Source organism: Carcharodon carcharias (assembly GCF_017639515.1).
Source record: "Carcharodon carcharias isolate sCarCar2 chromosome 37 unlocalized genomic scaffold, sCarCar2.pri SUPER_37_unloc_1, whole genome shotgun sequence".
Taxonomy (NCBI): domain Eukaryota; kingdom Metazoa; phylum Chordata; class Chondrichthyes; order Lamniformes; family Lamnidae; genus Carcharodon; species Carcharodon carcharias.
Window position 1 is genome coordinate 1675080 of NW_024470758.1, and position 23788 is coordinate 1698867.

General features: G+C 49.0%; 1 protein-coding gene across 1 annotated transcript in view; it reads left to right on the plus strand.

The window, feature by feature from the left end:
- Positions 1–812: 812 nt before the first annotated feature.
- The window catches only part of LOC121274492 (protein RD3-like), a 29482-nt gene continuing 6506 nt past the window's right edge, over positions 813–23788 (plus strand). Inside the window, exons 1-2 of the mRNA XM_041181832.1 lie at positions 813–892; positions 7766–8083. Coding sequence (XP_041037766.1) covers positions 813–892; positions 7766–8083 — 398 coding nt within the window. The remainder of the gene's footprint in view (positions 893–7765; positions 8084–23788) is intronic.

A 23788-nucleotide genomic window follows, 5' to 3' on the forward strand; every position in this document is an offset into this window, starting at 1 on the left:
CGTGCCCTTATGCATATTAACTCTCCACAGGGACGCACTAGCAAATCCAATAGTCACCTCTCCCGACTGCTCCCGTAAGACTGAGGAGGCGCTTTATGCTGACTCAGGACAAAGGTTTGGGATTAATAATTTAATGCCTGATTAGCCGGCCATCACCTGCCGAGGGAGAGGCAGGAGCACTGAGTAGACAGACGCGGAGGGTGCAGGAGGAGGGAGCAGAGACCGGATCCCCCAGCATTCAGCCAAGGTGAGTCCCCAGTGTACCGTCTTGCCAGGCATGCAACAACGATGAGCACCCAGCCCCGATTTGGGACCCTGTGGGCGGCCGGCTAATATCTCTCGTGGTGGGAATCCATTGGGATCTGGGGGCAGCAAAGCTGGAGCTTAACTCCTTAAAGACTGGAGGCCGGGAATGTTTATTCACCAGTTTTGCATCAGTTGTCTGTTCTCTCTTCTAATAGGAATTCGAAGGTCCTGGTCCTTGGCCTGTGCATCAACCTTTGAAGGACATATTGAGAGCGCGGTTAGCAAAGTAGATGGGATCTTGGGGCTTCATATAGACGGGAACTGTGTACAGAGAAAGGAAAATTACACTGAACCTTTATAAAGCTTGAGTATTGTGTCCAGTTCTGGTCACCGCACTTTGGGAAGGATGTGAGGGTCTTTGAGAGGGTGCGGAGAAGATTGACCAGAACAGTCCCAGGGATGAGAGGATTTTAGCGACAGGGGTTAGGGGGTTGGAGAAGCTGGGGTTCTCCTTGGGGCAAAGGAGATTGAGTGGGGGGGGGTGGGATTTGATAGAGGTGGACAAGATGATGACAGATTTGGATAAAGTAGACGAAGAAAAGCTGTTCCCATTAACTGGACACAGGTTTATGGTTTTGGGCAAGAGGTGCGGGGGGGGGTAGGTTATGAGGAGGAATGTTTTTCCCACAGCGAGCGGTAATGACCTGGAACTCGCTGCCCATGAGGGGGGTGGAAGCGGAGACGATGAATGATTTCAAAGGGAAATTGGATGGGTGCTCGAGGGAAATAAACTTGCAGGGATACGGGGATAGAGCGGGGGCGAATGGGATTGACTGGGTTGGTATAGAGAAAGCTGGCATGGACTCAATGAGTCGAATGGCCTCCTTCTGTGCTGTAATGACCCTGTGAGTCTACTTGGACATTGAAACAGGAGTTTTTTTGGCCTTTCACGGGATATGGGTGTCGCTGGCTGGGCCCAGCATTTGTTACCTATCTATAACTGCCCCTTGAGAAGGTGGTGGTGAGATGCCTTCTTGAGCTGCTGCAGTCCTGGTGGTGTAGGTACACCCACAGTGCTGTTAGGGAGGGAGTTCCAGGAGTTTGACCCAGCGACAGTGAAGGAACGGCCAATATATTTCCAAGTCAGGGTGGTGAGTGTCTCGGAGGGGAGCTTGCAGGTGATGGTGTTCCCATGTGTCTGCTGCCCTTGTCCTTCTGGATGGTAGTGGTTGTGGGTTTGGAAGGTGCTGTCGAAGGAGCCTTGGTGAGTTGCTACAGTGCATCTTGTAGATGGTACACACACTGCTGCTACTGTGCGTCGGTGGTGGAGGGAATGAGTGTTTGAGAGAAATCATGAGCCCAGTACTTGAACTGTTTCCAGGCCCCTTATTCCCCCCTCCCACTCCCCCACATTAACCACCCCCCTCAATCCTGCATGATATTTTTTCCCCTTTCAAGATTCGCCAATCAATTCACCAAACAATCATAGAAAGGTCCTAGTAAAATGATAATGCCCATTGTTGGCATCTGGTTACAAATATTGTCTGATATCTATGCAGTGTGGGTCACTAGCTTTAAGAGCATGATGGGGTTTCTATAAATGCCCTTTATGTTAAAGACCCTTTATGCTGCTTCTCTGCGATTTGAATGGATTTTTTTTTTACCAGAGGTACAATGGATGATCGGGAATATTCCCCACGTCCCCTTCCCCCAGAGAAATTTTAATTCCACAGCGTGACCACCTTCTGCTAGATTTTAAACAGGATGGTGCAGGGCGGGGTGAAACTAGGTTGGAGTAGAGATTTGTAAAACCTTTCTTTGAACAATCTCTCGGTGACAAAGAAGGATTTCACCCCCAGGCTTTGTAAGAATAATAAACCGGCCGAGAGTGAATCAACACCTTGTTTTGCATCACTCCCGGTTGATAGTTTCTTACACTGATTTTGATGAGGCCCAGGATTCTCAAGCTCCTGCTACATCAATGCCGCATGTCCTCAAAATTGTGTCTACTTCAGGGCACAGTACACATTTAGACTGCTATTTACCCACTGGTTTAAACTCAAGAGGGAATTTGGAGAAGCATATAGTATTCAGTTTTCCGGTACTAAACCTTAAAAGTGACAACCCCAATCTCCCACCCCCCAAACCCCCAACCCCCCCCAACATGAGATAAGGAGGAATTTCTTCTCTCTGAGGGTCGTGAGTCTGTAGAATTCTCTCCCCCAGAGAGCAGTGGAAGCTGGGTCACTGAATGTATTCAAGGCTGAGCTAGACGGGTTTTTGATCGACAAGGGGGTCAAGGGTTATGGGCGTCGGGAGGGGAGCAGTCAAGGATGTAGAGCTGAGACCCCAACTAGATCAGCCATGATCTTATCAAATGGTGCAGCAGGCTCGAAGGGCTGAATGGTCTACCCCTGCTACTAACTCCTAGGGTCCAACTTAACCCCACTCCCAACCATACCCACAAACTCTCCCCCATCTCCAACCCCCTACCTCCCTCCCACTCTCCCCTCAACATCCTCCCAAACTCCCACCCCCACCTCCAAATCCCCTACCGCCCCCCCAACCTCCACCTACACCCCCACCCCAACCTCCCCCCGAACACCGCCACAATACCACCAACCCCCCTACTACACCCGACCCCCCCTCACCGCACCTCCAATGCCCCTACCTTCCCCCAAACCCCCTCACCACGCCTCCAATGCCCCTACCTCCCCCCAAACCCCCTCACCGCGCCTCCAATGCCACTGCCTCCCTCATCCCCCCTCACCACACCTTCAATGACCCTCATACCCCCAAACCCCAATCACCACACCTCCAATGCCCCTAATGCCCCCAAACCCCCATCACCACACCTCCAATGCCCCTACCTACCTCAACCCCCCTCACCACACCTCCAATGCCCCTACCTACCCCCCAACCCCCCTCACCACTCCTCCAATGCCCCTAATACTCCCAACCCCCATCACCACACCTCCAATGCCCCTACTTACCCCAACCCCCCTTACCACACCTCCAATACCCCTAACTTCCCCCCAACCCCCCTCACCACACCTCCAATGCCCCTAATACCCCCAACCCCCCTCACCACACCTCCAATGCCCCTAATACCCCCAACCCCCATCACCACACCTCCAATGCCCCTACCTACCCCATAACCCCTCACCACATCCCAAATGCCCCAATGCCCCCAACCCCCCTCACCACACCTCCAATGCCTCTAATACCCTCCAACCTCCCTCACCACACCTCCAATGCCCCTAACTACCCCCAAACCCCCTCACCACACCTCCAATGCCCCTAACTACCCAAACCCACATCACCGCACCTTCAATGCCCCTAACTACCCCAACCTGCCCTCACCACACCTCCAAAGCCCCTACCTAACCCCCCACCCCCAGCCTCCAACCAGCCACCACCTCCCCGCCGCCGCCCTCTCCCCCACCACCCCACCCCTCACCCAAACACACACAAGCGTCCAATTGGCTCTGGAACGATCACAGGGATTGCACTGACCGTTTTCCAGCCGGGAGCAACCTCGCGACAGCTGCCTGTCTGCTGCTGAACTCCGGGCGCAGAAAATAAAATGGCAGCCAGGAAGCTGCGGGCGGGTCCCTAAGACCATAAGACATAGGAGCAGAAATGAGGACATTCGGCCCATCGAGTCTGCTCCGCCATTCAATCATGGCTGATAAGTTTCTCAACGCCAATGGTCGGAGGCAGCAACGTAGCAGCTGCCAGTCAAAGTGACCCAAACGACCGGCTTTAAAAAATATTAAAAATACTCGGACCCCCTGTCAGCCTGATCTTTTTATAAAGACCTTGTCCTGGCTGGACAACAACGAGGAACTCCATCCTGAACACCCAGCCCGAGCTCCCCCTAGCAACCCCCCTCCGCACCCCTGGTGATTGTCGGAGCCGCACTCATCTAGGCAAGAGGATCTGAGTACAGGAGTAGTGAAGTGTTGCTTCGATTGTATAGAAGCTTGGTTAGGCCGCACCTGGAGTAGTGTGTGCGCAGTTTTAGTCCCCTTACCTCAGAAGGGATATTATTGCCATAGAGGGAGCGCAACGAAGGCTTGTTCCGGGGATGGCGGGACTCTTATGAAGAGAGATTGGGGAAACTGGGCCTGTATTTTCTAGCGTTTCGAAGAATGAGAGGTGATCTCACTGAAACCTACCAAATACTTAAAGTAATAGACAGGGTAGGTGCAGGGAAGATGTTTCCCCTGATCGGGGAGTCTAGAACCAGGGGACACAATTTCAAAATAAGGGAGAAGCCACTTAGGACCAAAAGGAGGAGACATTTCTTTACTCAGAGGGTTGTGAACCTTTGGAATTCTGTACCCCAGAGAGCCGTGGACAATAACGTAAAGGGTTATGGGGATAGTGTGGGTAAAAGGCATTGAAGTGTTCGATCAGCCATGATCGTATTGAATGGAGGAGCAGGCTCGATGGGCTGAATGGCCTCCTGCTGTTCCTATGTTCCCACGCGGAGAGTATTCCATCACACTCCTGACTTGTGCCTTGTGGATGGTGGGCAGGCTTTGAGGAGTCAGGAGGCGAGGTGTCACAATGAGTGTGTAACAGAGAGGGTGTCATAACTGGGAGTTTGATGTTGCAGACGGGAGACTCCCTGGAGTTGCTGCCTGGCTTTTAGCGCCTGTGGGTTGTTTCTCTCTTTTGAGCCAGTGTCCGCGCTTTGAAGGCAAACATTAGGATAATCCCCAACGGAGAGATGTCTGATTGAGGTGGAGGCTCAGATGAAACGCCTGTCGTTAAACAGGATCAGCGCGTTCCCCATGCCAGTTCCTGAGCTGACAATTTTGTTCCCCGAGGCATCTAATCTCACTTCCCCGGGGTAAATCTAAATTTTACATTCGATGTTAACTTCCTAGGTTCAATGGCACAGGTGGGTGTGGTGGTGTGTACATAGAGCTGCTTGCACAAGCTGTCAGAGCATTTACTGTCGTGTTGGAAGTGGTGTCAACCGTGCCTCACCGGTTCTCTTGCTCTGTCCTCTCAGCCAGAAAGCCCTGGGATTGGGCGTCCCCGCGAGAGGCTTGTGCACAAAATCCAAGCTGACATAACCAGGAAGGGGGGCGCTGCACTGTTGGAGGGTCAGTACTGAGGGTGTGCCGCACTGTCGGAGGGTCAGTACTCAGGGTGTGCTGCACTGTCGGAGGGTCAGTACTGAGGGAGTGCTGCACTGTCAGAGGGTCAGTACTGAGGGAGTGCTGCACTGTCGGAGGGTCAGTACTGAGGGAGTGCTGCACTGTCGGAGGGTCAGTACTGAGGGAGTGCTGCACTGTCAGAGGGTCAGTACAGAGGGAGTGCTGTACTGTCGAAGGGTCAGTACAGAGGGAGTGCTGCACTGTCGGAGGGTCAGTACTGAGGGAGTGCTGCACCGTCGGAGGGTCAGTACTGAGGGAGTGCTGCACCGTTGGAGGGTCAGTGCTGAGGGAGTGCTGCACTGTCGGAGGGTCAGTACTGAGGGAGTGCCGCACTGTCGGAGGGTCAGTGCTGAGGGAGTGCTGCACTGTCAGAGGGTCAGAACTGAGGGAGCGCTGCACTGTGGGGGTGTCATCTTTCAGAAAAAGCATTAAACCGAAGTTCCGACTGCTGTCCTGTGCGGATGTAAAATACTCTGTGACTGCTATTGGAAGGAGAGCAGGGGGGAGTTCCCCTCAGTGTCCTGGGGCCAGTATTTACCCCTCAACCGACATCATGATGACAGATGATCTGGTTATTGTCACATTGCTGCCTGTGGGATCTTGCTGTGTGCAAATTGGCCACTGTGTTTCCTACATTACAACAGTGGCTACACTTCAATAAGTACTTCACTGGGTGTGACATGCCTCAGGATGTCCTGAGGGACACCCACTCTGTTGTTCCTCCTTCCTTTGCCGGGGACACTGGAGGGTAGATATCTGCCTAAAAGCAGCACCCGGGATGTGTCGATCAACTGCCCTCTGTCATTGTGACTCTCTCCTGCTTGCCATGAGTGCTTCGCGGGGCATCGCCTGATCTGGCCTTGAGCTATTTGGCCATGGTAGGCAGCATGGCCCAGTCAATTCTGACCTCACCCTGACCTCGCCCACCCCACCACACCCACTGTGACCCTTGCAATTGGGCAAGGCGGGAGGGAAGATTGGGAGTGGTGGGGAAACATCCCCCTCCCACCCACCACTCTGGTGTCAGGGCTGACTGAACAAGAGAACCCATCGCTCACCGTGAGGCTTGGCATCGGGGCCACCGCATGTACCCACCTCGATGGAAACCAGTGAATTCATTGATGTCCCGTTCTGGACTGTCATTAGGATCTTACAGCACAGAAGGCGGTCTTTCTGCCCATCCTGTCTGGTGCTGGCCCCTCCAGATGAATATCACTCCCCACTCTCTTCCTCCGTAACCCTACACAACCGAAGCTTGTCCTGCCCCCTGCCTCCCACACAAACACCTGATACAGGAGCAGGAGTAGGCCACTCAGCCCATCGAGCCTGCTCCGCCATTCAACACGACCATGGCTGATCTTGGGCTTCAACTCCATCTACCCCCCCCGGCTCCCCAATATCCCTTCATTCCCCGAGACACCAAAAATCTGTCTATCCCGCAGCCTTAACTGGATTCAACGATGGAGCATCCACAACCCTCTGGGGTAGAGAATTCCAAAGATTCACAACCCCTGTGAGTGAGGAAATTTCTCCTCATCTCAGTCCTAAATGATCGGCCCCTTAGCCTGATACTGGGGCCCCCCGTGTTATAGATTCCCCGACCAGCGGAAACAATCTCTCAGCATCCACCCTGTCACAGCCCCTTCAGAATCTTGTAGGTTTCACTGAGATCGCCTCTCATTCTTCTAAACTCCAGAGGATATAAACCCAATTTACTCAGCGTCTCACCATAGGGCAACCCCCTCATCCCAGGGACCAATCTAATGAACCTTCGCTGTACCAACACAAGTCTATTCCCCCCCCCACGTCCTCCTCCCTGCTTCCCCGGGTGGGCCAGACCGAGTTAAGGGAAGGTCTGAAGAACATCATTACTAGAACGTCACTGGTTAGGCCCCAGCCGGAGCATTATGGGTAATTTTGGGGAGATGGTGGTGTAGTGGTAATACTGCTGGACTAATAATCCTAGAGGCCCAGGTTAAAGTTCTGGGGACACGGGTTCAAATCCCACCAGGGCAGTTGGTGAATTATTCAACTAATAAATATGGAATTGAAAGCTAGTCAGTAATGGCGACCATCATCGATTGGTGTAAAAACCCCATCTGGTTCACTAATGTCCCCTTTAGGGAAGGAAATCTGCTGTCCTTACCTGGTCTGGGCCTACATGTGACTCCAGACCCCACAGCAAATGGGGTTGACTCTTACCTGCCCCCTGAAATGGCCTAGCGAGACCACTCAGTTCAAGGGGCAATTAGGGATGGGCAATGAATGCTGGTCTTGCCAGTGAGGCCCACAGCACATTGGAAAAAAAATGTGGTTCATGCTTTTTCTCTCTTCCCTCATTCCAGAGCTCGCCACTCGCTCCTTGCCATGTTCTTCTCCTCCATCTTCCACTTGAATGATCGCCACCTGGGCCTCACGCCCCCCACCGAGGAGGAGCTGGTCACCAACACCCTGACCCTGGAGCTCAGCTCGCAGCTCAAGCGGGCCGAGAAGATGCACCGCGAGCGCCTGGCCGAGTGGAAGCGGGCGAAGCAGGGGGTGGACTACAGCTGGCTCATGGCCCAGCCCAGGCACGGCTACCAGATCTCCCCGCAGGAACAGCTCGAGCTGGAGGAACTGTGCTCCAAGATCAAGCCCTCCCAATGTGGGCCTTTCATACTCAGGTACAGAACCACCTTTCAAATCCTGGCCTCACCTCCTTCCGTTTTGAAATGTGTAGACGGGCAGAGAGAACCTAGATTTAAGACAGAGGAACTGTAGAAAAGGGCCGAAGTGGAGGCCACTGCCTGGAGTACCATGAGCAGTTTGGTCTCCCTTACCCAAGGAGGGGCAAGTTTTGCCATATGGGCCGAATGGCCTACTTCTGTGCCATAACAACTCTAAGGATACCACCAAGTATTATTATGAGGGGCATAGGCAGAGTAAATGTGAGTGGGCTCTTTCCACTTCGATTAGGAGAGATGAACACGAGAGGACATGGCTTTAGGGTGAAAGGGGAAAGGTTTAGGGGGAGCATTAGGGGGAACCTCTTCACTCAGAGAGTGGTGAGAGTGCGGAACGAGCTGCCATCTGACGTGGTAAACGCGGGCTCACTCTTAAGTTTTAAGAATAAATTGGATAGATACGTGGATGGGAGAGGTCTGGAGGGTTATGGACTGGGTGCAGATCAATGGGACTAGCGGAATAATATTTCGGCACAGACTAGAAGGGCCGAATGGCCTGTTTTTCTGTGCTGTAGTGCTCTATGGTTTTATGGTTCAAGGTTCACAATCCTGAGTTCTGGGATAACAGGACTGTGCTTTGAGGAAAAAATGAGCAAATTGGGCCTATATTCCCTGGGGTCAAGCAGAATGAGGGGCGATCTCATTAAAATGCATCAAATTCTTAGAGGGCCCTGACAGGGTAGATGCGAAGAGGACGTTTCCCCCTCTGGCTGGGGAAATCTAGAACACACGGGGTCATGGTCTCAGCCAAGGGGGCGGCCATTTTGGACTGAGCTGAGGAGGAATTCCTTCACTCGGATAGGCTGTGACTCTTTGGAATTCTCCAGCCCCGGAGGGTTTTGGCTGCTCAGCCGTTGAGTATATTTAAGGTTGAGATGGATAGATCGGGAAACGAGGGATATTGGATAGCGCGGGAAGGTGGAGTTGAGGTGCGTTCAGCCATGATTTTAGCCAATAGGCGGAGTAGGGTTACCAACTGTGGTTCAGTGTATTCCTAGAGGTTTCATCACATGACTTGACCCCACGCTTCAGCCATTAGTCGGCCAACACATCCATCCTTGTGATGTACGGCCTTCCTACGCCAATTGGAAAACAAAAAGACTCATTACCTATTGACTCATTGATGGTCAGCCAAACACCCCTTCCTACCGCCACCCCATCCCCTCCACATTTTCAATATTTTTATATCTGGTGAAGAGAAAAGTTCAAGGACAATGACAAAAAAACCTTCAATCTTTTTTAATCTCCAGATGATTTTCCCCAGTGTCCTGGAGATTAATCTTCAATTCCTGGAGGCTCCAGGCCTGTCCTGGAGGAGTTGGCAACCCTAGGTTCAAGAGGCCAAATGGCCGACGTTTTTATTCTTATGTACAAATCTTTAAAGATGGCAGGACAAGTTGATGAGGTGGTTAATAAGTTATGTGGGTTACTTGGGTTTATAAATAGAGGCATAGAATGTAAAACAATAAGATCATTACTAGAACGTCACTGGTTAGGCCCCAGCCGGAGCATTATGGGTAATTTAGGGGAGATGGTGGTGTAGTGGTAATGCTGCTGGACTAATAATCCTAGAGGCCCAGGACAATGCTCACCAGGTTCAAATCTCACCAGGGCAATTGGTGAATTTATTCAACTAATAAATATGGAATTGAAAGCGAGTCAGTAATGGCGACCATCATCGATTGTTATAAAAACCCCATCTGGTTCACGAATGTCCCCTTTAGGGAAGGAAATCTGCTGTCCTTACCCGGTCTGGGCCTATATGTGACTCCAGACCCCACAGCAAATGAGGTGGACTCTTACCTGCCCCCTGAAATGGCCTAGCAAGACCACTCAGTTCAAAGGGCAATTAGGGATGGGCAATAAATGCTGGTCTTGCCAGTGAGGCCCACAGCACATTGGAAAAAATATCCTGGGCCCTGCAATTCAGGAAAGATGTAACAACCTTGGAAAGAATAAAGAGGTGGTTTAATAGAATGTTATCAGGGATGAGGCACTTTATAGGAATGCAAGAGGCTATTCAGCCTCTTGAGGCTGTTCCTCCATTCAATGAGATCATGGTTGATCTGAGACCATATCCCTTAAAACCTTTGGTTAACAAAAATCCATCAATCTCAGATTCAAGATGAACAATTGATCCAGCATCGATCACCATTTGCAGGAGAGAGTTTCCAAACTTCTCCCACTCTTTGTGTGTGGGAGTGTTTCCTAATCTCACTCCTGAAAGGTCTGCCTCTCATTTTTAGACTCTGGCCGCTAGTTCTAGGCTCCCCCAACCAACGGGAATAATTTCTCTCTATCGACCCTATCTGTTCCCCTTAATTGATTGAAAACTTCAATTAAATCTTCCTTCAACCTTCTAAATCCCAACCCCAGTTTGTGTAATCTCTCCTCGTAATTTAACCCTTGGAGTCCAGGTATCATCCTGATAAATCTACACTGTGCTCCCACCATGGTCACTATATCCTTCCTAAGGTGTGGTGCCCAGAGCTGCTCCCAGTGCCTCCAGGTGCGGCCTAACCAGGGCTTTGTACAGCTGAACCCTGACTTCTACCCCCCTTGTGTTCCAGTCCTCCAGATATAAAGGCCAACATCCCATGAACCTTTTTGATTATTTTGTGGACCTGTTCGTGACATTTTAATCACCTGTGTACCTGACATTGAAGTGGGGATATTCGCTGATGATTGCACAATGTTCAGCACCATTCGCAACTCCTCAGATACTGAAGCAGTCCATGTCCAAATGCAGCAAGACCTGGACAATATCCAGGCTTGGGCTGACAAGTGGCAAGTAACGTTCACGCCACACAAGTGTCAGGTAATGACCATTTCCAACAAGACAGAATCCAACCAGCGCCCCTTGACATTCAATGGCATTACCATCACTGAATCCCCCACTATCAACATCCTGGGGGTTACCATTGACCAGAAACTGAACTGGACTAACCATATAAATACTGTGGCTGCAAGAGCAGTTCAGACGCTGGGAATCCTGCGGAGAGTATCTCACCTCCTGACTCCCCAAAGCCTGTCCACCATTAACAAGGCACAAGTCAGGAGTGTGATGGAATACTCTTCAATTGTCTGGATGAGTATAGCTCCCACAACACTCAAGAAGTTTGACATCATCCAGGACAAAGCAGCCCCGCTTGACTGGCATCACATCCATAGACATTCACTCCCTCCACCACCGACACACAGTAGCAGTAGTGTGTGTACCATCTACAAGATGCACTGCAGGAACTCACAAAGGCTCCTTAGACAGCACCTTCCAAACCCACGACCACTACCATCTAGAAGGACAAGGACAGCAGATAGATAGGAATACCACCACCTGCAAGTTCCCCTCTGAGTCACTCACCATCCTGACTTGGAAATATATCGGCCGTTCCTTCACTGTCGCTGGGTCAAAATCCTGGAACTCCCTCCCTAACAGCACAGTGGGTGTACCTACACCACAGGGACTGCAGCGGTTCAAGAAGGCAGCTCACCACCACCTTCTCAAGAGGCAACTAGGGATGGGCGGTAAATGCTGGGCCCAGCCAGCGACGCCCACATCCCACAAAAAATGGAAAGAAAATACCTGGACCCCTGAAGTCTCTTTGGGCCTCCACTGTTTCTGGCTTTTCACCATTTTGAAAGTCCCCCTGTTCTATCCTTGCTCAGTCCAAAGTGGGTGACCTCACATTGAAATCCATTTGTCACAGTTTTGTTCATTCACTTAATCTATCAATCTATTTGTAATTTTAAGCTTCCATCTACCCGATCTTTGTGTCACGGATAATCTTGGATCTGTGATTCTCTATCCCATCATCCAAGTCATTAATAAAGACGGTGAATCGTTGAGGCCCCAACACAGATCCTAGTGGGACACAACTAGTCACATCCTGACAATGCGAGTACCTGCCCATTATCCCTCCTTTCTGTCTGCTGTCGCTCAGCCAATCCCTGAACCAGGTTACTGTGGTATAACGGTCCAGCACATTGGTTGGATCCAGTGTCGTTGGTTAGTTGGGGCTGAGAGTTCTGAGTTGCACACTTGTTTTGGGTTAACCGAGTTGGTACAGAGACAGAGAACATTAGTAGATGGTTGTTAAAAATGCTGTTTATTTACAAACGGAACTCAGCAGCTACACTTGTGTGCTCACAACTTAAAACTCTGTCTTCTCTCTTCAATGTCTAACTCAAGACTCTTCTACAGAGGTAGCCTGCATTCCTGCAGTGGTTCAAGAAGGCAGCTCACCACCACCTTCTCAAGGGCAACTAGGGATGGGCAATAAATACTGGCCTGCCCATCGAAGCCCACATCCCGTGAATGAATTTTTAAAAACCTCTGCTATTGGGTATTAAGACCATATGATCTTACATTATAAAACTTGTCTTAAAGGTATATTGCACATCAGATTACAACATCCCTGCCCCTTTACTGGAAAATACGTTTTACAATTTTAAAAAATATATCAAGTCATTTAAACAGATCAATTATTTACAAAGTCAGTCTCTCTGGGGATTTCCTTATGTGTGTAAAGCGTCTCAGCTCCACAGCTTCTGAAGTTTGATTTGGAACCTCCTCTACTGGAGTCGCCTGAGCATCTGGTTCTTCAGTAGGTGCCTGTAAATCTGTTTCTTCAACTCTCTAAGGTACAGTCAGCCCTTCAAACACATTTGAGTTCTTTCAACAGGAGACGTTGATTCAGTCTTGAACACTGATGGAATCACTTCTGGGTATTTGGTTTCTCCTCTTATGTGATCCACATGTCTCCTTATTCCTCGAACTTCGGCTGTCACCTGGTAGGAAACAGGTCCAGTTACTGCACTTATTTCACCGAACCACCATGCTGGTCCTTCTCTAAAACTTTTCCACAAATACTTTCCCTCCTACGTTAAATGTTCTGTCCCCGACTGTGACAATCATCTCCAATTTTCTGACCTCCCTGCCTTCTTTCTACCTTCCTCTCCCAAGCTTGGCATCATTAGGCTCAGTCTCGATTGGAGACAGCGCTTCATCAACAATTCCACAGGTGTGACACCTATTGTCAATTGAGGGGTGGCCCTATAATGGAAAAGGAAACGCGCTAATTTAATTGCTATCGAATCCTCCAGACAATTTCTTCATACCAGATTTGAACATCCGACCTGCTCTCTCAGCGAGTCCATTAGAAGAAGGGTGGTATGGAGATGGTTTCACATGAACAACACCGTCGAGGCTCGTAAATCGGTTCAATTCAGCGCTCGTGAATACTGTTCCATTGTCTGATACTAGCACTTCAGGTAGTCCATTAATTGCGAAGTCTCTTCTAGCAGAAGGTGCGGGCGACCCCACTTCATATATGTCTGTCCATTTCGAATGAGCGTCCGAGATAAGTAGAAACCTTTTTCCCATAAAAGGTCCCACACAGTCGAGGTGTACCCGTTCCCGTGGCCTTCCTGGCCACTCCCAGGGGTGTAACGGGGCTGTTGCAAGTAATTTTGGTACTTGTTGACACTGTATACCACTTCTCACTAAACTTTCTTTTTCTCCATCCATTCCCGACGAACGTATAGCTGCATGCCATTGCCTTCATTTTGGAAATTCCAGGATGTGCACTGTGAAGTTCGGATAACAATGGCTTTCGTCCTTTTGGAAGAACAATCAGTCAAGCTCCCGGCAATAAAATACCTTCTTGGCTGGGTTATCTCATATCTTCTCTGGAAACACGGCTTCATTTCGTCAGATGCTTGTTTTTGTGACCAACTATGATGAAGAACTTGATTTCTGATTTTGCATAAGACGGGGTCTCGATTTGTCCAATCTTTAATCTGTCTGGCACATATCGGTGATGAGTCCAGGAAGTCCAATAACAAAACGTGTTCCTGAGGAATTGGAACCTCCTCATCTTTTACTTGCAAGGGTAAACCGCTGAGTGCATCTGCATTTGCAATTTGACTTCCGGGTCTATGACTAAAAGTATACTCATACGCTGCCAAGGTCAACGTCCATCTTTGTACTCTTGCTGAGGCTATAGGAGATATAGCATTGTCTTCACTGAATAGTCCTAATAAGGGCTTGTGGTCCATTATGATAGTAAAATGGTGACCCTGTATATATTGATGTAACTTCTCAACACCGAAAATGATCGCCAGGCTTTCTTTTTCAATTGGAGAGTACTTTTTCTCTGCAGTACTGAATGTTCTTGACACATAAATCTATAGGTCGTCCTGATCCATCACCCATTCGATGGGAAAGCACTGCTCCCACTCCATAGGGAGATGCGTCACACGTTAATATCAACTCTTTCTTTGGGTCAAAATGTAGTAGAAGGGCCGATGATTGTAACAACTGTTTCACTTTTGTGAAAGCTTCCTCTTGTGTTTGCCAAGACCATCTCTAGTTCTTCTTGAGCAAGTAATACAGGGGTACCAGCACTGTCAACAAATTAGGCAAGAAGTGTCCATAGTAACTGATCATCCCCACCAAAAACGATTTCAGTTCGGGTGTATTCTTTGGTGCTGGGGCTTCTTTAATGGCTTTCACTTTTTCTTCAACTGGACGTAGGCCTTGTGAATCGACCCTGTGACTGAGGTAAGTCACCTCTTTCGCCTGGAACGTGCGCTTTTCCTTTTTATCAATCTCGCTCCAACCTGCGAGAAACATTTTGGAACTTCCTCCAGGTTCATCAAGTGTTCCTTTTCAGTGAGTCCAGTTACAAGAACGTCATCCAAATAAACTACAACGTGGGGCAGTCCCTGTGGTAAACTTTCCATGGCTCTCTGGAATATGGCACAAGCTGAAGATATGCCAGAAGGTAAACAGGTGGATTAGTACAACCCTTTTTGTGTATTTATGGTGACAAATTTCCAGGATGCCTTCTCTAATTCCAATTGTTGGTCGGCATGACTCATATCTAATGTCATGTAGGCTCCTCCACCTGCCAATTTAGCATATAATTCAATTTTACTTATGGGGTGTCTATCCAATTTTGCCACTATATCGACTGTTAATTTGTAGTCCCCACAAATTCGAATGCTTCAAGTCAAGCAAGTACAATTGGTGCTGCCCACTCTGAAAATTGCACTGGTTGTATCACTCCCAGTTTTTCTAATCTGTCCAGATCGGCTTCTACCTTAACCCACATTGCATAAGGTACTGGTCTTGCCTTCATGAATCTTGCTGTTGCTTCTGGATCTACATGAATTTTTGGCTTGCAGCCCCTCAATTTTTCCAAGGTCTTCCTTGAAAGCGGAGACATATTTTTGTCACGGCTCTGATAGCCCATTAGTTCTCAGCTGGAAGATTTCAGTCCATTCTAATTTAGTTTCTTTCAGTCAGTTCCATCCAAGGAGACTAGGCCCCTTGCCAGCTGCTACCATCAAGGGTAATCTCACTGTTTGAGCTCTGTGGTGTACTGTGACTTTACATACACCCTTGACTTGTATGTCTTCTCCTGGGTAAGTTTTTAATTTGGTATCAATTTCTTCTCAATTCAGCTTACGTTCTCCATGATTCAGGTATCTGAAAGTACGCTCACCAATCACTGTAGTGGCTGCTCCAGTATCCACCTCCATTCTGATAGGCTTCTCATTCACTCTCATGGTTCCATAGATAGGCTCTGTTCTTCCTACCTTTAAATTATACAATGAATAGGTATCAGAATCTATTACTTCAGGCTTTTCAATGCTGTTTATCTCAATGGGTTTTTGTTTTTGTCTGAAAGTCTGCCCGATTCTATCTTTACAATGTCTCATGAGGTGTCCATTTCAATGGCAGAAGGAACATTTGATCTTTTAAAACTGTGATTCATTACAAGGTTGTCTGCTTCCGTCTCTCTTACTATTATGTCACGTTTTTGCTGCTAAGTTATCCCTTTTAATTTGTCTGCTAGCGGTGGCTGCTTCCCCCTTCTGCTCTTTTAGGTTGAGGGTCCCCAAACAACATGGAGGACGGTGCCATTTTGTGGACCTCACGTGGCTCCTGAGTCTCGCGCCGCACCTTCTATTGCCACAGCGATTTCCAATGCCTTCCGAAAATTTAAAAATTTGTTTCGGCCAGTAATCTCTTCTGAAGCGCATTTTCATTTATACCGCACACCAGATGCTCTCTAAGCACATTGACAGATGGACCAAACCCGCAATATTCAGTTAATTGCTTCAGGCTTGCCACATAACTAGCGACTGCCTCCCCTGAGATTGGCTCTATTCCTCGAGTTAAATTTAAACCGTTGCATCGTCACCGACGGCTTGGGCTGGTAATGGTTCTTTACAGGGTTTGGTAAGTCATTAAAACTTTTCGAGTTTGCTGCACTGAGCGCCAACAGATTCTGAATCAGTCTTACTCCCACACGTGGACAAAAGGATCGTGTGCCTCTTGTCCTCATCCGTAACGTCGTTCACTGGGGAGAAGAACGCGAGGCGTTCAACATAGTGAGACCAGTCATCCGAGGCTGGGTCGAAAGGCTCCAAATTGTGCCAGGCTCTGAAAGGGATTACTCCAACGATCAAGAAGGAAATTTTCATTTACTTACAACCATCGTGCGAGGTATGGCCCAATTTCAGTTCTTCTGATTTCCTTCGTTTTCTTGTTTTTTTTAACCTCGTTTCTTTCCGTGGTTTTTCACGCTTTTACCCTCATCGCCAGTTTGTTGGATCCAGTGCCCTTTGGTTTCTTTTAATTCAGGTTGCACGATTGTTCCGGGGTGACCGAGTTGGTACAGGGACAGACAACGTGCGTAGATTGTTGTTAGAATAAACACATGCTGTTTATTTATAAACTAAACTCAGCAGCTACACTTGTGTACTCATAACTGAAAACTCTGTCTTCACTCTTCAGTGTCTTACTCGAGACTCTGTCACAGAGGTAGCCCGCGCTACTCTGCTATTGGGTATTAAGATCATGTGATCTTACATTACAACACTTGTCGGAAAGGTATATTACACATCAGATTACTACAACATTCTAAGTGGGATAGATTTCGAACAGCTCTACCAACTCAAGACTGGGCATCCATGAGGCACTGTGGGCCATCAGCAGCAGCAGAATTGTACTCAAACACAATCTGTAACCTCATGGCCCAGCATTTCCCCCACTCTACCATTACCATCAAGCCAGGGGATCAACCCTGCTTCAATGAAGGGTGCAGGAGAGCATGTCAGGAGCAGCTCCAGGCACACCTAAAAATGGAGGTATCAGCCTGGTGAAGCTACAACACAGCAATACTTGCGTGCCAAAAAGTATAAGCAGCAAGCAATAGATGAAGCTATTGCTCTGAGGGAGTGCTGCACTGCCAGGGCTCAGTACTGAGGGAGTGCTGCACTGTCAGAGGGTCAGTACTGAGGGAGTGCTGCACTGTCAGAGGGTCAGTACTGATGGAGTGCTGCACTGTCAGAGGGTCAGTACTGAGGGAGTGCTGCACTGTCAGAGGGTCAGTACTGAGGGAGTGCTGCACTGTCGGACGGTCAGTACTGAGGGAGTGCTGCACTGTCAGAGGGTCAGTACTGAGGGAGTGCTGCACTGTCAGAGGGTCAGTACTGAGGGAGTGCTGCACTGTCAGAGGGTCAGTACTGAGGGAGTGCTGCACTGTCAGAGGGTCAGTACTGAGGGAGTGCTGCACTGCCAGGGCTCAGTACTGAGGGAGTGCTGCACTGTCAGAGGGTCAGTACTGAGGGAGTGCTGCACTGTCGGAGGGTCAGTACTGAGGGAGCGCTGCACTGTCGGTGGGTCAGTACTGAGGGAGTGCTGCACTGTCAGAGCGTCAGTATTGAGGGAGTGCTGCACTGTCAGAGGGTCAGTACTGAGGGAGCGCTGCACTGCCAGGCTCAGTACTGAGGGAGTGCTGCACTATCGGAGGGTCAGTACTGAGGGAGTGCTGCACTGTCAGAGGGTCAGTACTGAGGGAGTGCTGCACTGTCAGAGGGTCAGTACTGAGGGAGTGCTGCACTGCCAGGGCTCAGTACTGAGGGAGTGCTGCACTGCCAGGGGCCTTTGGATTTCCAGCATCTGCAGTTTTTTTGTTTTTATCTTTTTGTTTTTATCTCAGTACTGAGGGAGTGCTGCACTGTCAGATGGTCAGTACTGACAGAGCGCCATAACCAACTGATCAGATCTAAACTCTGCAGTCCCATCCAGTCGCAAATGGTGGTGGACAATTAAACAACTCACTGGAGGACGAGGCTCCATAAATATCCCCATCCTCATTAATGGGGGTGCCCAGCAAAAGATAAGGCTGAAGTATTTGCTACAGGTACAGCGATATATTTCCAAGTCAGGATGATGTGTGGCTTGGAGGGGAACTTGCAGGTGGTGGTGTTCCCATGTATCTGCTGCCCTTGTCCTTCTAGATGGTAGTGGTTTTGGGTTTGGAAGGTGCTGTCGAAGGAGCCTTGGTGAGTTGCTGCAGTGCATCTTGTAGATGGTACACACACTGCTGCTACTGTGTATCGGTGGTGGAGGGAATGAATGTTTATGGATGGGGTGTCAATCAAGCGGGGCTGTTTTGTCCTGGATGGTGTCGAGCTTCTTGAGTGTTGTGGGAGCTGCACTCATCCAAGCAAGTGGGGAGTATTCCATCACACTCCTGACTTGTGCCTTGTTAATGGTGGACAGGCTTTGGGGTGTCAGGAGATGAGATACTCTCTGCAGGATTCCCAGCCTCTGACCTGCTCTTGTAGCCACAGTATTTATATGGCTGGTCCAGTTCAGTTTCTGGTCAATGGTAATCCCCAGGATGTCGATAGTTCATATTTCCTTTCTGTCATTTTTTTTTTGCTGTTCCTTGTACCTTTTCCACTGGCCGGGTTCTGCGATGTCTTTTGGATTTTTCTAAGCTTTCTCTTGTAGTTTCACGTGGTCTTGTACATCTTCGGTTGTCCATGGCTGTCCTTTTCAGCAAGAAGGACTCTTTCCCAATCGGTGCTGTGTCCAATCAAATTCTTTTTTTTCGAACACCTCGCACTGTTCTGTCAGTTTACCCTTTAACAGGTTAGTCCAGCTGACAGCGGGCAGTCCCTGTCCCCTCCTATTGAAGTCGGCCTGATTGAGAGCTGGAATCTTAACGGCTGCCTCACGTCTTCTCCCTTTCAAACACTACATTGAACTTGATCATATTACGATTGTTATTTGATAAAGGTTTGCAAATCGTTAAGCTCTTAATTAAATAGGACTCATTATGAAACCTGCCTCCTTTTTGGTTCTCGGAAATCGACATTTCAGTCTTCACTGATTGACCTGTTCTGCATTTCCAGCATTTTTCCTATTTTTTTATATATATATCCCTATAAGATAAAGATTCTTTGAATGGCTAATGCACAAATTGACTGACTTACTATGCAAAGTCTTAACTACAGACAAGCCTAGCAAATAGCAATTTGTAGGTGCAAAGTACATTCATAAAGCTAACTTGAGACAAGGTCTTAAATAACAGGAAGTTAATAAGTAACTTTGCAATACTGTACCTTAAGTATTACATGTGCAGTTTTTATTTATTTTGTACTGTACTTATTTAATCGAGCTGTCAGGCTGGTAACTAAATCTGACTCGTTGTGAAGTCTAGACTGCCCCTTGGCTTGTTCTAGGACATATTATTACAGTAAACTACCCGTGGCGCACGCAAGAAACTCAACAGCCTTCTGACATGAATGCGTCTGCTTACTCCAAACTATATTAAAGTTAATCCCACCCTGCACCCCCCCCCCCCCGACTCTGAAACCACTCTGCCTTTGCTACATGCTTGTCCAATCTCAGCATTTATACATTCTACCACTTCACAGCTACCACTGTGAGGGCCTAGCGCAATCCAAAGATGGTTTTAAATCCCCAGCAGTTTCTTCATTCAACACACTGCCTGCCTGCTTATCCTGTTTGATCCTCTCTTATTATCGAAGTGATTTCACCCTTAATTATTAAGGCTACACCTCCCACTCTACCGTTCTCCCGTATCTTTCCTGTCAACCTTATAGCCTATTATATTTGGTTCCCAGTCCTTAACACCTTGCAGCTACGTCTCCGTAATGGCCACCTTGTCATAACCTCCAAGTTGAACTTCCGCCTGCAATTCACTTGGTTCGTTCCTTACCCTCTGTGGGCAGGATTTTCCGGCCGGCGTGTAATCGCGATGTTTCGCTCGGTGGGCACGTGCCGGAGTGGGCTGCCCCGCCGATATTTAAGGAAATAATTCATGTCATTGTTAACGCAGGCGAAAAGGCCCAGCGGCCTTCACGTTTCTTAGGAAACCTCGTCCGCGGGCGGGATGAGGCTTCCTAAAGCTGTCATTAAATAAATAAAGCAGAATTTTTACGAGATATAAAATCATGTCCCACCTCATGTGACTTAATCAAATTTTTTCCGCCATTTATTTTGTTATTTCAATATCGAGTCAACCTCCCTGAGGCAGCTCCGTGCCTCGGGGAGACCGAGGTGCTGTCTCGCATGCATGCACGCAAGAGCGCCGGCCCCGACTCTCCGTCCTCAACAACCCCCCCCGCCCCCCACCACCACCACCACGGCCCGCACAGGTAGCGCCGGGCTCTACGTCTCAGGTCTTACGCTGGGTGGGCCTTAATTGGCCCGCCTGCGTAAAATGGCGGCACGCAACCGATCGTGGGCAGCAATCGGCTCCGCGATCACCCCCCTCGCCTGAAAAGGTCAGGCCTATGTGTCTGTGTAAAGAACACCTATTTGGGCCACACCCCCTAACTTCTGCCTTGCTCTAATATTTCACTTCCACATTTCTTTCTACTCTCTCTCTGTCTCCCCTCGGTTAATTATTTTACACCTTTTAGCTTTTCCATTAACTGCAGTACACGCGTCCTGACTGTTATTTCACTCCCCTGCTTTCCGCTGGCTTTCAAACTGTTACTGCCGTGTCCCTTCCTCCAACTTAGTGGTTAAAGCCCTTGTGACTGTCTCATGCACCCTTCCTGCTCTGGGCCTGGTTGAGGTTTATCAGTTTCACTGTGACTACTTCCCATGCAAGATGGTCACCTGCGCACGCTCACTGGTCCACACAGACGTCACTCTGCCCGGTCGGAAAGCAGTTAACGTCCTGAATACACGCCGGATACAATTTTGCCACGCTATGTTCCAGGCGAACCCAGATGGTGGGCCTAAGATAAAAGCAAAATACTGCAGATGCTGGAAATCTGAAACGAAAAGAGAAAGAGCTGGACAGACTCAGCAGGTCTGGCAGCAACTGTGGAGAGAGAAACAGGGTTAACGTTTCGAGTCCGTGTGACCCTTCTTCAGAGCTGAAGGGAAGTGGGAATATGATGAAATTTATACTGTTTAGGGGATATGGAGCAGGTGGAGTTGGATCGAAGGCCAGTGATAGGTGGGAGCAAAGGAGAGATTGCCAAAGATGCCATGAACTAAAGGACAAAGGGAGTGTTAATGGTAGTGGTAAGGGCTAAAGGAGGTAATGCTGCTCATTAAAGCTTGCTGCCTGTCCCCATAATTATCCAATCACCTACGATAGCCATGAGGAGGTTGGGTGGTGCAGTGGTCAGCCACCCCCTGCCTCTGAGGCAGAAGCCCTGGGTTTGAGTCCCACTCCAGGACTTGATGGCCAAGGAAGGTAACTGTGGTAATCTGAGGTGCAATACCCCTTTAAGAGAATGCGAGCAGATTGGCCACATGACTGCATTACCCAATTGCTGTGTAGCGCGGGCTACGTTGTTAATCAGTAGTTTAGAATAGGGTCTGGTTGGAGAAGCACACGTTGTGTTAGTGCTCTGTTACCTGGTGTTAATAAACAGCATGTGTTTCGTCTTACATGGGTCTCTGTGTCTGCAGCATCTTGTTCACCAACTCGCTCACTAGTAGATAGGAGTGCAACCGTGTTCGCTGAGTACAGCAACCTGATAGAAGGAACGTAACAACTGGCGACGAGGTAAAACCACGACCAGTCGATGACACCAAAGAAAGCCACGGAAATTTAGCAGAAGTGAAACAGCCGTACCTTGCGAGACGATTGTAAGTACAGCCTTCACCACAGTCGTCAAAGTTATCTCCCTCCAGAGTGCCACAGTTTGGCTGTATCGAAACGTTTGATCAGACCACGATGACTGTTTACATTATATTGAACACCTCACATTCTTCTTTTTTGGACAACGACCGTATCGGGGGGAGGAGAAGAGGCGAGCAGTCCTCTTATCGGATGTGGCAGTAAAACACGTGGCCTAATTCGTAGTCTAATGACGCCCGATGCCCCAGATTCCGAGAGCTTTGATGAGCTGGTAGTCATGTGAAAAGCCACTTTCAGCCGAAACCCTCGGTAACAACGCAGCGTTTTAAAATTTAATTCGAGGTGTCGCGCCCCTGGACAGACAGGCGCTTGCTATGCTAGCAGCCTTAAAATGGCTGACAGAGCACTGTGAGTTCGGGACATCGATTAACGACATGTTAAGAGACCGATTGGTATCTGGGATTAATGAAGACGCTGTTCAAAAAAGGTTGTCAGAAACGAATTTAGACTCCAGCAATGGAAAGCGCAGTCAGGGACTCAGAAGCAATCAAGCGAGCGCAAAATGGCTCCGCCCTTCATGCCGGGAGGGTAGTACCGGTTAGAAATGGCGCCGAAGCGCAGGGCTCTGGGGCAAGGCGGGAAACAGCCACCATTAACAGGCCAGCAAAAAGCAATGGTTTAACAGAGAAAACCCACAATAATAACGGCAGAAATGGGATCAGACAGCCTACAAGCGAACGGCAATTCGAAAGAATCGAGTGCTTTTACAGCCATTGTAATGGGCAGATTATGCGATATTGTACAGGCAGATTAAGATAAAACTTTAAGCAGAAAGATGGAAATCATGAAATCCACATAGTAGAGGACCCGGAAGAAACAGAGTCAGATATTAGAGTCAGATAGCTGCTGCTTCATGCTCTCGTCGGGACCTGGAAAATTTTATTAATTTTGCTTCCAATTTCCACCCCTCCATCATTTTCACATGGTCCATCGCTGACACTTCCCTTCCCTTCCTTGACCTCTCTGTCTCAATTTCTGGTGATAGACTGTCCACCAATATCCATTACAAGCCTACCGACTCCCACAGCTACCTCGACTACAGCTCCTCACACCCCGCTTCCTGTAAGGACTCCATCCCATTCTCTCAGTTCCTTTGCTTCCATCGCATCTGTTCTGATGATGCCACTTTCAAAAACAGTTCCTCTGACATGTCCTCCTTCTTCCTTAACCGAGGTTTTCCACACACGGTGGTTGACAGGACCCTCAACTGTGACCGGCCCATCTCCCGCGCATCCGCCCTCACACCTTCCTCTCCCTCCCAGAAACATGACAGGGACCCCTTGTCCTCACTTATCACCCCACCAGCCTCCGCATTCAAAGGATCATCCTCCGCCATTTCCGCCAACTCCAGCATGATGCCACCACCAAACACATCTTCCCTTCACCCCCCCAGCAGCATTCCATAGGGATTGTTCCCTCCGTGACACCCTGGTCCACTCCTCCATCACCCCCTACACCTCAACCCCCTCCCATAGTACCTTCCCATGCAACTGCAGAAGATGCAACACTTACCCCTTTACTTCCCTTCTTTTCACCGTCCAATGGCCCAAACATTCCTTTCAAGTGAAGCAGCATTTCACCTGTACTTCCTTCAACTTAGTCTACTGCATTCGTTGCTCCCAATGCTGTTTCCTCTACATTGGAGAGACCA